At 39.9% G+C, this 15,323-nt stretch overlaps 1 protein-coding gene across 1 annotated transcript in view; it reads right to left on the reverse strand.

The window, feature by feature from the left end:
- Positions 1-1,153: 1,153 nt before the first annotated feature.
- LOC113422482 (carbonic anhydrase 2-like) overlaps positions 1,154-15,323 on the reverse strand; it is an 86,947-nt gene continuing 72,777 nt past the window's right edge. The window contains exons 8-13 of the mRNA XM_026683468.2: positions 10,968-11,132; positions 8,457-8,602; positions 8,174-8,263; positions 3,742-3,814; positions 3,482-3,645; positions 1,154-1,432 (exon numbers count right to left, since the gene is read on the reverse strand). Of these exons, the coding sequence (XP_026539253.1) occupies positions 1,256-1,432; positions 3,482-3,645; positions 3,742-3,814; positions 8,174-8,263; positions 8,457-8,602; positions 10,968-11,132 (815 nt within the window). The 3' untranslated portion in view covers positions 1,154-1,255. The remainder of the gene's footprint in view (positions 1,433-3,481; positions 3,646-3,741; positions 3,815-8,173; positions 8,264-8,456; positions 8,603-10,967; positions 11,133-15,323) is intronic.

The raw sequence follows: 15,323 nt of genomic DNA on the forward strand, positions 1-15,323 counted from the left end.
AACTAATATTTCTGTTATTTAACCATTGATAAAACAAATCCCATGTTTCAAAATATTCCGTATCTTCCTTCTCTTTAATTTCAAGTGTTAATTTATCCATTTCTGCACATTCTAGTGGTTTTTATTATTATCATCTTCTCTTCTGTAGGGATCTCCACACTTTTCCAATGTTGGGCAAATACAATTTTGGTCACTATTAACACATGTAATGTTAGATACATAGTCCCTTTGTTATATTTTTCTGGTATGATACCCAACAGAAATATTTCTGGTTTTAAATCTATATGTTTCTTTACCATTTTTTCTATCCAAGTATGTATTTTTGTCCGGTATGTTTTTGCTTTTGGGCATGCCCACCACATGTGGTAGTACAAGCCTGGAGTCTGATTACACTTCCAACATTTAGCTGACATATCTTTAAACATCTTGGCTAATATTGCTGGAGGGAAGTGCCCTCTGTAAAACATTTTATATAAATTTTCTTTGCATGCAGGAAACATTGTTAATTTATCATTTCGATCCCACAACTTTTGCTATTTATCTAATTCTATAGAATAACCAAAGTTTTTAGCCCACACTATCATTGTTTCCTTGACTTGCTCTTCTTCCACTGTAATACTCAGTAGGCAGGTATACATTTTTTAAAATTAATTTCTCATCAGTTCCTGTTAGAATTTGGTCCAATTCTGTTGGTTCTTTATAAAACCATATAATTTAGCATCTTTTTCATATCTTGATTGTATTTGTACCTGCGACCACCATGCTAAATCTATCCCTTGACTATTCAGTTTCTGTTTACTTTTCAATTCCCCTTTCTCATTCAAAATATCTTTATATCTTATGATTTTTTCAACCACAATTGGATGTATCAATGCCTCCATCATAGAGATCCAGACTGGTATTTTCAAACAGTTTTTTCCTTAATTTTTACCCATACAGAGCATTTCTAATGTAATGTCTTCAGAAATAACTGTGTATTTTATTTTTCCCATAGCATAGCAAGGCGTGCCACCTCTTTTCAAAATTATTTATTTTCTGTTCCTAGTAAGTCTCATGATAAGAGGTTTTGTGTGTGTCTGAGATGATGCGAGTTTGTATCTACCGAGTATATAAAGTAATAAATACAAGCTTAGTGGAAAAACCACAACAAACATTTTATGGATATTACTCCGTTCATTTAATGTTGTGCAAAATTAGACTCACAACATTCAAGGCCTGAAGACCAGGTCCTGTTCAAGAGAATTTGAAATCCTCTTCAAAACTGTTTGCCAATGCAGTGTGTCAGGCAGCCAAAAAATGGTTTACGTGCTGGGCTGTAATAGCTGTAGTAGACACTTCGTCCATTTAAGGCCTGCAGAGGACGGAAATTGTTCTGCATTTTTCTATTCTCTTGAATGGTGGTAAAATATAGTGAAGTTGTAAATACTTTATGCTGGAAGAAGAGAGGAGAAAAAAATCAATGGTGGAGAGGAAGGAGAAGAGAGGAGATAGCAAAAAGTAAAAAGTTACTTCATCCATCCAGAACTCAGATATTTAATGTCTTAAGTATGGATACCTGACTTTCACCTTCTATTTCCTCCAATTACAACTGGTCAATTTCCTGCCATTTCAGGCAAGAAATGTGGAGGCAGGGAAGTCCTCAACCTACAACCAAAACTAAGACCAGAATTTCTGTTGCCAAGCAAGGCAGCTGTTAAGTGAACTTTGCCTGATTTTTATTAACTTTTTTTTGGACATACTTGTTAAGGGAATCCCTGCAGTTGTTCAGTGTACATAGTTACTAAGGGAATCCCTGCTAACACAGGTGTTCAGTGAATCTGGCTTCCCCATTGACCGTGTGTCAGAAGGTTGTAAAAGGGGATCATGTGACCCCAGGGGGACACTGCAACCATCATAAATATGAACCAGTTGCCAAGGGTCTGAATTTTGATGACAGGACACTGGGGATACTGCAATGGCTGTAAGGGTGAAAAACGGTCATACTGGTAAGTCACTTTTTTTTCCAGTGCTGTTTTAACTTTGATTAATGACTAAATAAACTGTTATAAGTTGAGGAACTCCTGTCTATTCTAAAAATAAACCCTTGGGGCTTAAATGCATAATGTGATTCCATCTCAGCTGACTTAAATATATAGGTAGTCCCTGACTTACAAAAGTTCACTTAGTGACCGTTCAAAGCTACAACGCCACTGAAAAAAAGTGACTTATGAACCATTTTTCACCCTTATGACCACTGCGCTGCAGCGTCCCTATGGCCGCATGATCAGAATTCAGACGCTTGGCAACTGGTTCATATTTATGACGGTTGCAGTGTCCCAGGAGTCCTGAGATCCCCTTTCGTGACCTTCTGACAAGCAAAGTCAATGGGGAAGCCACATTCCTTGAACAGTTAGTAGCCTAATAACTGCAGTCATTCATTTAACAACCATGTTACTAATTTAACAATTGCAATGATTCACATAACAATTGCGGCTAGAAAAGTTATAAAATGGGGCGAATACCTACATTTTGGGCTCAATTGTAGTTGTAAATGGAGGACTCCCTATATATAAAGCTCCAGGTGGCCCTCAACGTAGGTTCACAACTAGGGCTGGGATTCTGGTTGTAAGTCATTGCAGACAAAATTCAAGGCACCTATGTGACTGGACCGCCGTCATTAAGCAAATCCATTCTCCTGAGTGGACAGTTTTTGCCATAAACTGGCAAGAACATCACAAATCGGGGGTCGTGTGACGGCACCACTAAAGGAGCAGTTGACACGCCCTTGAAATGGAGTCACGTGACCTTTAGAGGATGGTAGCGTGGTTGTTTTGCAACATTTTACGATGCTTGAAAGTGCTTCATAAGCCATAAAGCACTTTTCAGAGGCCATCGTCACTTTGAACTGTCATAAAATAAGTTATCATAAGTTGAAGGCTACCTGGGCCTCCTTCAATGCTTCCCTGCCCCCCACCCTCCACCTCCATTAATATCTGTCACTTGATGCTGCATCTTAGAGAGCCTTGGTGGTGTTGTGGTTAGAGTGCAGTACTGCAAGCTACTCCCATTGCAATTTGGCAGATCAAATCCCACCAGGCTCAAGGTTGACTCAGCCTTCCATCCTACTGAGGTGGGTAAAATGAGGACCCAGATTGTTGGGGGCAACAGGCTGACTCTGTAAACCGCTTTGAGAGGGCTGTGAAGCACTATGAAGCAGTCTATAAGTCTACGTGCTATTGCTATCTTATTTGCCTCTTGATAGGGCCAACTCTAAATGCAAAACTAGATCTACAGTGTTTGTTTAGACAAGTAGTCCTCGATTTACAACAGTTCATTTAGTGTGTGTTCAAAGTTGCAACGGTTGGACAGCCACTTGGGTGATCCCTGGCTAACACATGCCATACGCTAAATAAAGACATAAATAATGAAGGGCCAATCTATTTTCAGAGAACCTTAGAATCCATCCCTGCAAACGGAGAGGAATCAGATCTTATCCACTCACCAGTTGGTAAGAAATCTCAAGGGGGGATTCAAAGACAATCCATATCACAGCCTCAGCACATGGTGGAGTAGTGAGAGATCCTTGGTAGTGGAAATAGTGGTTTACATCTGCTGTTCTCAATAAACTACCCAAATTGAATTCCCCATTCAGATTCTTAGAGTTACCTGAAAAACCAAAAAAAAAAAGGAGACAGGTATAACATCACCTCATTTTTATTTTAGGGAAGTTGGGAGGGGAGGAGAGTTGAATCTAAGATTCACCTTTCTCTGGGATGTCCTTGAGAAATTTGGCTAGAGTGTTCCATCCATTGACTTGGTTATTCCCTTCGGTTTTCTATGGGAAGTGGAGAGAAAACAGTATATGGTCTCCTGGGCATATACCAATAAGCTGTACCTACAACATAGTTGCTGGGGGGCAGGGAATACTGGTAGGCTTTGACTTACGACCACAATTGAGCCCAAAATTAAATAACAAAATTTAATGACACCATTAAAGCCAACATCTTTAACACATTCTTCGGCTCAGTATTTGTAAACAGCAATGGATCATGCCCAATATTTCCTAGCCGTACCACAGATAACACCAATGATCTAATACATATCGATTTCACAGAAGACAATGTTGAAAAAGCAATACGCAACCTAAAACCATCTCTATCTATTGGACCGGATGGAATATGTGCCTACTTCTTAAGAAAGCTATCCACTGCCATAGCCAAACCTCTAAGCATAATCTTTGAAAAATCTTTCAGAACCAGCTCCTTGCCTAACCTATGGTCACAAGCCACAGTCATCCCCATCTTCAAAAAGGGAGACCCAAGCCTAGTTGAAAACTACAGGCCAATCTCCTTATGCTGCGTCACCTGTAAAGTCATGGAATCAATTATTAACCAATCCATCATCCTTCACTTAGAGACAAATAACCTACTCTCCAATAAACAATTTGGTTTCAGGAAAAACTATCCTGTAATCTGCAACTCTTACACTGCAAAAACATATGGACGACACAACTCGACCAGGGCAAAACAATAGACGCAATCTACATAGACTTCTGTAAAGCCTTTGATTCAGTGGTACACGACAAACTACTCCTAAAAATAAAATCCTATGGTATCTCTGGACACCTGCATAACTGGATAGAAGCATTCCTGTCAAACAGACAACAAATGGTCAAAATCGGGAGCGTCCTATCAAATCCAGTACCTGTCAATAGTGGTGTTCCCCAAGGCAGTGTTCTAGGACCAACTCTCTTCATACTCTACATAAGCGACCTCTGTGATCATATTAAGAACAATTGCGTTCTCTTCGCTGATGATGTAAAGCTGTTCAATACCACAGACAATACTGCTACCCTACAAAAGATCTTGACTATGTATCCGAATGGTCAAACAAATGGCAACTTCAAATCTCAACAAATAAATGCTCTGTCTTACATATTGGCAAAAAAAATCAGAAAATAAAATACAAGCTGAATAGTCAAGATCTTGTTGATGACCCAAGCTCTGTAATGGACCTTGGAATACTCACCTCTAATGATCTAAGTGCTAGAGCACACTGCAACTACATAGCCAAAAGGCATTAAGAGTTGTTAACCTAATCCTACGTAGCTTTTTCTCTGGTAATATCACACTACTAACCAGAGCATACAAAACATTTGCTAGACCAATACTCGAATACAGTTCATCAGTCTGGAACCCACACTACGTATCTGATATTAGCACAATTGAGAAAGTCCAGAAATATTTCACAAGAAGAGTTCTCCACTCCTCTACTCGCTGTAGAATACCTTATGCCACCAGACTTGAAATTCTAGAACTAGAAAACCTTGAATTACGCCGTCTTCGGTCTGACTTAAGCATGGTATACAAAATCATACATTGCAATGTCCTACCTGTCAATGAATACTTCAGCTTCAACCATAACAACACAAGAGCACACAATAGATACAAACTCAAAGTAAACCGCACCAAACTTGATTGCAGGAAATACGACTTCAGCAATAGAGTGGTCAATGTCTGGAATACTCTACCCGACTCTGTAGTTTCTTCCCCAAACCCCAAAAACTTTAACCTTAGACTGTCTACTATTGACCTCACCCCTTTCCTAAGAGGTCTGTAGGGGGCGTGCATAAGCGCACCAACGTGCCTACCGTCCCTGTCCTATTGTTTCTCTTATTCTTTTATTTTTCTTATATGTAACCATTTCATGTATTCACAACTATGTATACATTTATACTTATTATCTTGTAAACAATTGGCAAATCAAATAAATAAATAAATAAATAAAATAAAAATTTATGTTGTTAAGTGAGTCAAGTTGTCAAGTGATTTTTGCGACCTTTATTGCCTCAGTTGTTAAGCTGCAGGTGATTAAGTTAGTGACTCGGTTGTGAAGTGAATCTGGCTTCCCCACAGAATTTTCCGATCAGAAGGTCGCAAAAGGGGATCCCGTGACCCCGGGACACAGCAACGGTCCCAAATATGAGCCTTTTGCCAAGGCCCTGAATTATGATCACGTGATCCTGGGGATGTTGGAAAGGTCGTAACTGTGAAACACAGTCATAAGTCACTTTTTTGGTGCCGTTGTAATTTTGAACGGCCACTAAATGGACTGTTGTAAGTCAAGGACCACCTGTAGTGGCTTAGTTTGCCAAATAGTCTCTAAATGAGAGATGCTGGCTTACAGAGAAGAGAGCGTGAACATGCCTGGGGCAAAAGCGGGCTACAGTTGCATTTATGTCTACTTATAGCCTCGGACTTACGACGATTCATTTACTGACCAATCAATCAATCAATCAATCAGAATAGAGCTGGATATGGACCGTGGAAGTCTGCTAGTCCAACCCCCGCTCAAGCAGGAGACCCTATATACTAAACATCCTATATACTGGCAATGCCACTGAAAAAAGTGACTTAGGACCAATCCTCACACTTATAACCGTCGCAGCGTGCCTATGGTCATGTGATCAAAATTTAGGTGCTTGGCAACTGGCATGTATTTAGGGTCATGTGATCACCATCTGCAACCTTCCCAGCTGGCTTCTGACAAGCAAAGTCCCAGGGGGAAGCCAGACTTGTTTAATGACCGCATGATTCACGTAACGACTGCAGTAATTTGCTCAACAACCATAAACTGAGGTGTGGCTCACTTAACACGGCCTTGCTTAGCAGGGGAGATTTGGGGGCTCCATTGTGGCCGTAACTTGAGGATAACCTGTAAGGTGAGGATGACCTTGGGAAACAGAAGAGAGAGCCAGGCATTGGACAAGCATCATGTCAAAGATAGCTCAACCCTTGGAAGGACAGAGGACATAGGAAGCTTTTCGAAAAAGACCCCCCCTCTAGTTTTCCAGAGAGTAAAAGGGGAGAAGGAGAGCCATACGTTCTGCCTGGCAAGATTCTGTTAATGCAACCTTACAATAAGTAGAGAGGCTGTACTCATGGCTTAGCTTCTTGCCTGGACTACCTGGCAGAGGTGGCCCATGTATTATAAGGGTGTCCAAGTTAACCCACACAATCCTTTCTATTAGTAGAGAATGTAATATGAGGACACTAAAGCTAGAACACCCTGCTCTACATCTTCTTTACGTCACTCAAGCAAGTTCTATGAAAGCTTTTAAGTCACGATGGGCAGCAGAGACAGTAACTAGGAGCCCATCCAAATTAACATACTAGAAAATTCTCTCTGAAAGTATAAAATCCCCATTGCATTTGGAGGCCACCTCCATAGGCAGCCCAAAGAACAGACAGACTCTTTGAAACTTAGAATAATAGAGTTGGAAGGGACCTTGGAGGTCTTCTAGTCCAACCCCCTGCTCAGGCAGGAAACCCTATAACATTTCAGACAAATGGTATCCAATGTCTTCTTAAAAACTTCCAGAGTTGGAGCACTCACAACTTCTGTAGGAAAGTTGTTCCACTGATTAATTGTTCTGACAGGAAATTTCTCCTGAGTTCTAGGTTGCTTCTTTTCTTGGTTAGTTTCCACCCATTGCTTCTTGTCTTCCTCTTTGTGGCAACCCCTGAGATACTGGAACACTGCTACCATGTCTCTTCTGGTCCTTCTCTTCACTAAACTAGCCATGCCCAGTTCCTGTAACTGTTCATCATATGTTTTAGCCTCCAGTCCCCTTATAATCTTTGTTGCTCTTCTCTCTTTCTAGAGTCTCAACATCTTTTTTACATCGTGGCGACCAAAACTGGATGCAGTATTCCAGGTGTGGTCTTACCAAGGCATTATAAAGTGGTATTAACACTTCATGTGATCTTGACTCTATCCCTCTGTTTATGCAGCCTAGAACTGTGTTGGCTTTTTTTGGCAACACACTGCTGGCTCATATTTAAGTGATTTCCACTAGGACTCCAAGATCTCTCTTAAGTTACCACTATTGAGTGAGGTACGACATATACTGTACCTGGGCATTTTGTTTTTCTTGCCTAAATGTAGAATCTTACTTTTTTCACCATTGAATTTCATTTTGTTAGATAGCGCCCAATGTTCAAGTCTGTCAAGATCCTTCTGTATCCTAAGCCTATCTTCCAGAGTGCTGGTTATTCCTGCCAAGTTGGTGTTGTCTGCAAATTTGATGAGTTCCCCATCTATCTCTTCATCCAAATCATTGATGAAGATATTGATCCTGAACCAATAAGCCTTGGAATGGCTTTTCTCTTGGCCAACCATTCGCGCTGCTCACCTTTACGAGGAATGCTAGGACAATCAATCCATCAGGCTCCTTCGATGCGTCTTCTATACTCATGTTGTTTTTAGTATGAACCAAGTGCATCTGGTGCAAAAATGGAGAATGAACATGAGCACCGATATTTTATATAGAGTGTAACAATACAGGTAGACCTCGTCTTAACAATCTCGTCTTCCAATTGTGGTTATAAATTGAAAACTACCTGTATTCTCCTAACATCAAGCCAAACATTCATCACTTAGTCATTCCATTTTTGCTGGCACCCTGAATTAATTACCTCCATGGCATAGCGTTTGCCATCAATTGTGTGCTCCGCACCATTTTTATTTTCGGTGCCCCAATGAAAGTGGGCCTGGTGCAGGAAATAAAATTCTGGAAAGTCGTCACAAAAGATTCTTGCTTTGGGATGAAAATCTATCTTAACTGCAACAGAGAAAAACAAAATTAAGAGCAATGATGAGTTCTACAGAGGAATTATTGAGTCTGTTGATTGTACACAGAAACCCTGCCTCAATGCATTTACTAAGGATTGGCAGTTTGGCAATTTATCAGTTATTCTGTCTCAACATCTTTGTCTTGGGCTCCTTAAGTGAAGGACTAAGGCCTCTCTTAACAGGTAAAAGTGCGTCTGTTTGCCGTTTTCCATGTATGGCAGTTCCACCTTTGTTTAGTAGACTCCGAGAATTCCCCTACAATGCGAAGAAGAGAAAATATGGCAAGAAAAGAGATGATATTTAATGTTGTGACTATAGTCCACTGTGACTATGTGTCCACTTGTTCAACTTCTTCTAAGCTAACTTTCATTTTTATATTGGGATAAATAAAGACAAACTGGTGTAGAAGTACAGTTGCCCAGTAGAAAGCAGGAGACTATGAGTTCTAGTTCAGCCTTAGCCATGAAAACCATCTGGGTAACTTGGACCAGACACTCACTCTCAGGCCAACATACCTCACAGGGTTGTTGTGTGAGTAAATAGGAGAAAGATGGTGTGTTGGATATGTTTGCAACCTTGAGTTAGTTGTAAAAATAATAAAGGTGGGATATGAATGAATGAATGAATGAATGAATGAATGAATGAATGAATGACTCTTAACTCTCAAACTTAGCTGTGTACATCACAGGATGTTCATGATTTAAACCTTGTTAGGAGCCCTTTTTGCAACTCCTGAATTTGCAATAAACAACAATCAGTTTCAAACCAATGAAGAATTGCAACCTGATACCCACATCAGCACCTAATTTCACAATTCCCATTACACACATCCAATTAATTGGACCATCCCAGCTCATAAATCCAGCAAGACAGGAGAAATAAACAATATGCCATTCACAACTCTCAAAATCTCTCTCTCTCTCTCTCCCCCTCTCTCCCTCACTCCTCCCCTTCCTGTCACATCTGAGTAGCATCTACTAATAAGACTGCAAGAAATTGAATCCAATCATGCAGATGAAGAGGTGGAACTATGCAAGATAGGATCCCTCAGACCAATAGATTGCAATCAGCAAGGGAAAAGAGGATCACTGCCCTAAGAGCCTTCTGCTCCTCCTGTCTCTAAACTCAAATCAAAAGGGGTAGGAAAGATTTCGGTTTATTCCGTATATTGTCCCTCAGGATGTCCCCTGACCTACCTTCCTTCTTCTTAGAGCAGTAACAGAATAATAGTGTTGGAAGGGAGTGTTTGGAGATCTTCGAGTGCATTCTAGTCCAACCCCTTGCTCAAACAGGAAACCCTGAACCTTGAGGTGATGTTAAAATGTGTGGACTTCAACTCCCAGAATTTCCCAGCCTTGGCTCAATTGCCATAATTTAACCTTTTTTACATTCTTTTGACCTGGATGACTGAGCTTTCATTTATGTATTTTCCCAGCCAGAAAGTAATGTGTTCTCCAATTCCCATGCTGGCTGGGGAACTGAAGTCCACACATCTTAATGTTGCCATGATTGAAAAATAATGACTTAGTGATATCCAACTGAATGTTGACAAGGTCAACTCAGCATGTGAGACCCTTACAGTGTATTCATTCAGGCCACAACTGTGCAGATCATACAGTATCATTCCTTCAACCCACATCTGGGCAACATCTGGGACAAGTACTCCATATTTTAGGAAGACTGGGGTCACAGCCAAATCATGGATTTGGATAAATGGATAGAAGATGTGGTCAGTTTTGGGGAGAGGAATATCCAGGGAGAAGCGTTGATTTTATTCCATCTCCTGTGAATCTAGAGTTCACGTGACAATAAGGAGGTACTACATTACTATTTCCCCAAAACAAAAGTTAAGGTCTGCATGGAATTGAGGGAGCCACAGGTTGCATGACTCAGTTTCACTCAAACTGGGTTTGTAGCGCGAACTGCAGCTTACTGCTGCCTACCAAAAATTCTTTCTGTTACGCCTGAATGAATCATACCCAACCATGTGGCCTGACAGAACAGAGACCATGCGGTAAGCTTAGCCTGAATAGAAGCAATTCCCATTTGAAAAACCAAACTAGATTCCTGAGCTTTATGGGATCATGTACCCATTGCAACCCAGCTGAACTGCTACAGCTAGCAATATATATCACTGTGATGTACCACAAGGTTTTTTCAACCTTTCCAATTACCAGATATCTAGGACTGGATTCCCAGAATTCCACAGCCAGCAGGGCCATTGCTGAGAATTCTGGGAGTTGAAGTCCACCCATCTGGAAATTGTCAAGGCTGTGAACCATTGGTGTTGAAAGTATTCTTCCAAGTGAACTTCTTATACATTTAGCAATAGACGGTCATCAATGAATACTTACGCTGATACCCTGTATTCTCTAGTTTCGTGGCGATTTTAAGGTCTTCATAGTAGAAGAAATGTATAGGTCTGGGAGGAGAATCGGATATGACTGTATTGGTGTCGATGTTGATGGGAGATTGTCTCTTGCCATTACAGGAGCCAATAGGCCCCCAGGTGCTAGGTCCTAGCAGAAAAAGAATAAGGAGATTCATCATATAATAATGTGGGCTTTCATTTTTTTTCTTTTTGCAAACAGAACACTTTTCCGGAATTTGGCAAATGGGTGTATGTATCTGTGCACGTATTTACTCAGTCAGTTTCCAGGTAAATTTCAGGGTGTCGGTTTTCAACTTTAAAGCCTTACATGGCTTGGGGCCAGGACCACTTCTCTCTTATTTCTCTCACCCAGCCCACCAGGCCCTATCGATTAGGAATTGTCATTAGGAAATCATCAAATTTGCAGATGACACTAAGCTGGCAGGAGTAGCCAACATCCCAGAAGACAAGCTCAGGATCCAAAAAGACCTTGACAGACTTGAACAATGGGCCTTATGCAACAAAATGAAATTTAATGCAGAGAAAAGCAAGGTTTTACACCTGGGCGGGAAAAACCAAAGGTACAAGTATATTATTATGAGAAAACCTGGCTCAAAAACAGTAATTGTGAGAGGGACCTTGGAGTCCAAATATGAGCCAGCAGTGTGCAGCCGCCGCCAAAAAAGTGAATACAATCCTTGGTTGTATAAACATAGGCACAGAATCAAAATCACCTGAAGTATTAGTACTGCTTTGTAAAGCCTCAGTAAGACCACACCTGGAATACTGCATCCAGTTTTGGTGACTGCATTACAAAAAAGATGTTGAGACTTTGGAAAATGTGCAGAGAAGAGCAACTAAGATGATTAAAGGCCTGGAGACTAAGACATATGAAGAAAGGTTGCAGGATTTGGGTTTGGCTAGTCTAGAGAAGAGGAGTAGTGGGGACCAGATAGCAGTGTTCCAATGCTTGAGGGGCTGCCACACAGACAGTCAACTTATTTTCCAAAGCACCAAAGGGCAGGACAAGAAACAACGGATGGAAACTAATCAAGGAGAGAAGCAACCTGGAGTTAAGGAGAAACTTCCTCACAGTGAGGAAAATTAACCAGTGGAACAGCTCTTGCCTTCAGACATTGTGCGTGCTTTATCACTGGAGCTCTTTTCTGATTCTGATCTGATGGGACCACAGAAAGAGCCTTCACAGTGGTGGCCCCTTTGTGATGGAACATCGTTCCCTCTGAGGTACGGTTGGCCCTCACCGTCTGTTTTTCTGAGAGTCCCTAAAAACATGGCATTGTCAGCGAGCCTGGAAACCACCAACTAAAATGGAGCTGATCAACTGGCTGATTTGATTGTGTTGTTGCTGCCATGGGGGTAGGGTGGGGAAATTCAGTGGTAATTATTATGTGGTGGAGTTTTTAAATTTGGTAGGCCACCCAGAGTCACTTATCTATGAGTTGGGCAGCTACACAAGGTAGTCCTCCACTTATGACCACATTTGAGCCCAAAATTTTTGTTGTTAAGCAGCACAATTGTAAAGTGAGTTCTGCCCCATTTTACCATCATTCTTGTTCCAGTTGTTAAGTAAATTGCTGTAGTTGTTAAGTGACTCTGGCTTCCCCATTGATTTTCTTTGTGAGAAGGTCACCAAAAGGGACCACATGACCCCACGGACACTGCAACCGTCATAAATAGGAGCTAGTTGCCAAGCATCTGGATTTTGATCATGTGACCGTGAGGATGCTACAACCGTTGTACAGATGAAAAACAATCCTAAGTCACTTTTTCAGTGCTGTTGTAACTTTGAACAGTCACTGAACAAATGGTTGTAAGTCAAGGACTAGCTGTATATATTCGTTGAACAAACAAACAAATAAATAACAAAAATAAGTCTCTTTAGTAGTCTGGTTAAAAGGATTGGGTTTGTTTTTTGTTTTGTTTTTTTGTAAATTTCAAGGGCAGATTTTTTTCGGACATGGAGGTTATCAGGAACAAAGTCTGGGTTTCATTAGAGATACTCTCAATCAACGAAATAGTACACAAGTGTGTGTAAAAATTAGAAGCCATTTCAGTGGTTATAAATACTGGTAGTCTCGACTTACAGCTATTTGTTTAATGACTGTTCAAAGTTAAAAAAACGGCACTGAAAAAAGTGACTTATGACCATTTTCACAGTTATGACCTTTGCAGCATCTCCATGGTCACATGATCAAAATCCAGGCATTTGGCAACTGACTCCTATTTGTGACAGTTGCAGTGTCCCAGGGTAAATGAATCCCCCTTTGTAACCTTCTGGCCAGCAAAGTCACATTCATTTAACAGCCATGTTACCAACTTAACAACCGCAGTGATTTAATCAATCAGTAACAACTCTGACAAGAAAGGTCATAAAAAGGGGTGAAACTCATTTAACATTTGCCTTGCTTAACAACAGAAACTTTGGGCTCAATTGTGATTGAGGATTACCTGTATTTTGATGTAATCATCAGCCAGATACAAAAAAAGGGGATTTTAGAACTTCATGTTGTTTTTACTGATCTTTTTCCTCAAGTCAATGAAGATTCTCAGTCGTCCAGACAGAATTTTCTGGAAGTTGAGTGATGGCAACTGGACATCTCTTCTTTTCCTGTTTTTTAAAAGCATCTTTGCTACTTAGCCAAGTAGAATCTTCTTATTCAGGCTGAAGAAGCCACTTGAATAAGCAGCAAAACATTTCTAATCAACAGGAAAAGTGAAAAAGTCCATTTGCCATGACTCAACTTCCGATCTTTCTCCTTATTTAATTATTCTTTTTTTTTCCTTTACAGGATTGCATTTTGAACAATGACCAAGAATGATGATATCAATGCTAATATTATGTTTAGAGTTTGACAGAGATCTTTAGTTATTTGATGATGCATACATTTAATGAATGAAACAATTAATTTAAAATTTTATCATAATTATTAAGTTTATTAACTAATATTTTAATTATCTATCATGTCTCTTTCTTATTATTTCTTTTATGTAAGTATTTATTCTATTTCTTAAACATTTTAAACAAAGTATTGACTAAAAATATAAAAAAATAAAATGATTGACTTTTATTGGTCTCAAGTTTTTAGAAGGATTCCTTTAATATTTTATATCTCAGACTTGTCAAACCAGGTTTGTGTTGGACTTTATGATCTAAGATAAACTCTGAACCTCCTTTAAAACAACATTCTATTAAGGAATCATTCTAGTTAAGATATAGCTATTTATTTGCAGGTGCAACTATTCCTTTTCTATTAAGGAAGTGCGTTTGTGGGTGCCTATTTTGGCTGCATAAATTTTAAAAGAGAATTTCTACTCTGCCAAAGGCAAGGATGCCATACCATGCCTGGCATTAAAGGAATACAGGTAGTCCTTGATTTACAACAGTTTGTTTAGTGACCATTCAAAGTTACCAATGGCACTGAAAAAAAGTAACCATGTATAACCAGTTTTCACACTTACGACCATTTCAGCATCCCCATGGTCACATGATCAAACCTCTGATGCTTGGCAACTGGCCTGTATTTATGATGGCTGTTAATGTCCGGGGAGGGGGAGTGTCATGTGAAACCCTTTTGCGACCTTCTGACAAGCAAAGTCAATGGGGAATCCAGATTTACTTAACAACCCTGTTGCTAACTTAACCATTGCAGTAATTCATTTAACCACTGTAGCAAGAAAGGTCGTAATATGGGCTAAAGCTCACTTTAAAAAGTCTTACTTAGCAACAAAATTTGCTACCTGTACTTGTGAAGCTTCTACACACCTGGGGCACACCTGAACTACAACTGACACAGATTGATAGAAGATAGATAGATAGATAGATAGATAGATAGATAGATAGATAGATAGATAGATAGATAGATAGATAGATAGATAGATAGATAGATACGATGGATGGATGGATGGATGGATGGATGGATGGATGGATGGGAGAGAGAGAGAGAGAGAGAGAGAGATAATGATATATATTTGTGTCAGTTGTAGTTCAGTCTCTTGGAAGGTTCTGGATTATGTGCAGTAGTTTCACAAGTATAGGTAGTCCTCAACAAAGTTCTTCCTCAGGTTTCAGCATATTTTAACTGCGAGATTGCTAAGGGTACACAGGCAGATGCCACACTTGTGATTGCATCATATGGAATTCAGAGAGGTTTTCAACACTTAAACGATGCGTGAGAGTGGGTGTGTTCATTCCTTTAAACTCATTATTGCTGTTCCCTTCACAAGTTAATATTTTTTTAATGTCTATGGTTTTAACTAACACAATCTTTTTACCATTAAGCGTATAATATATGCCACTGTAATGCTAACCTTTAACAAA

This window comes from Notechis scutatus, chromosome Z (assembly GCF_049901735.1).
Source record: "Notechis scutatus isolate UNSWTSFEM ecotype Mainland chromosome Z, rNotScu1.2, whole genome shotgun sequence".
In the NCBI taxonomy this organism is placed as follows: domain Eukaryota; kingdom Metazoa; phylum Chordata; class Lepidosauria; order Squamata; family Elapidae; genus Notechis; species Notechis scutatus.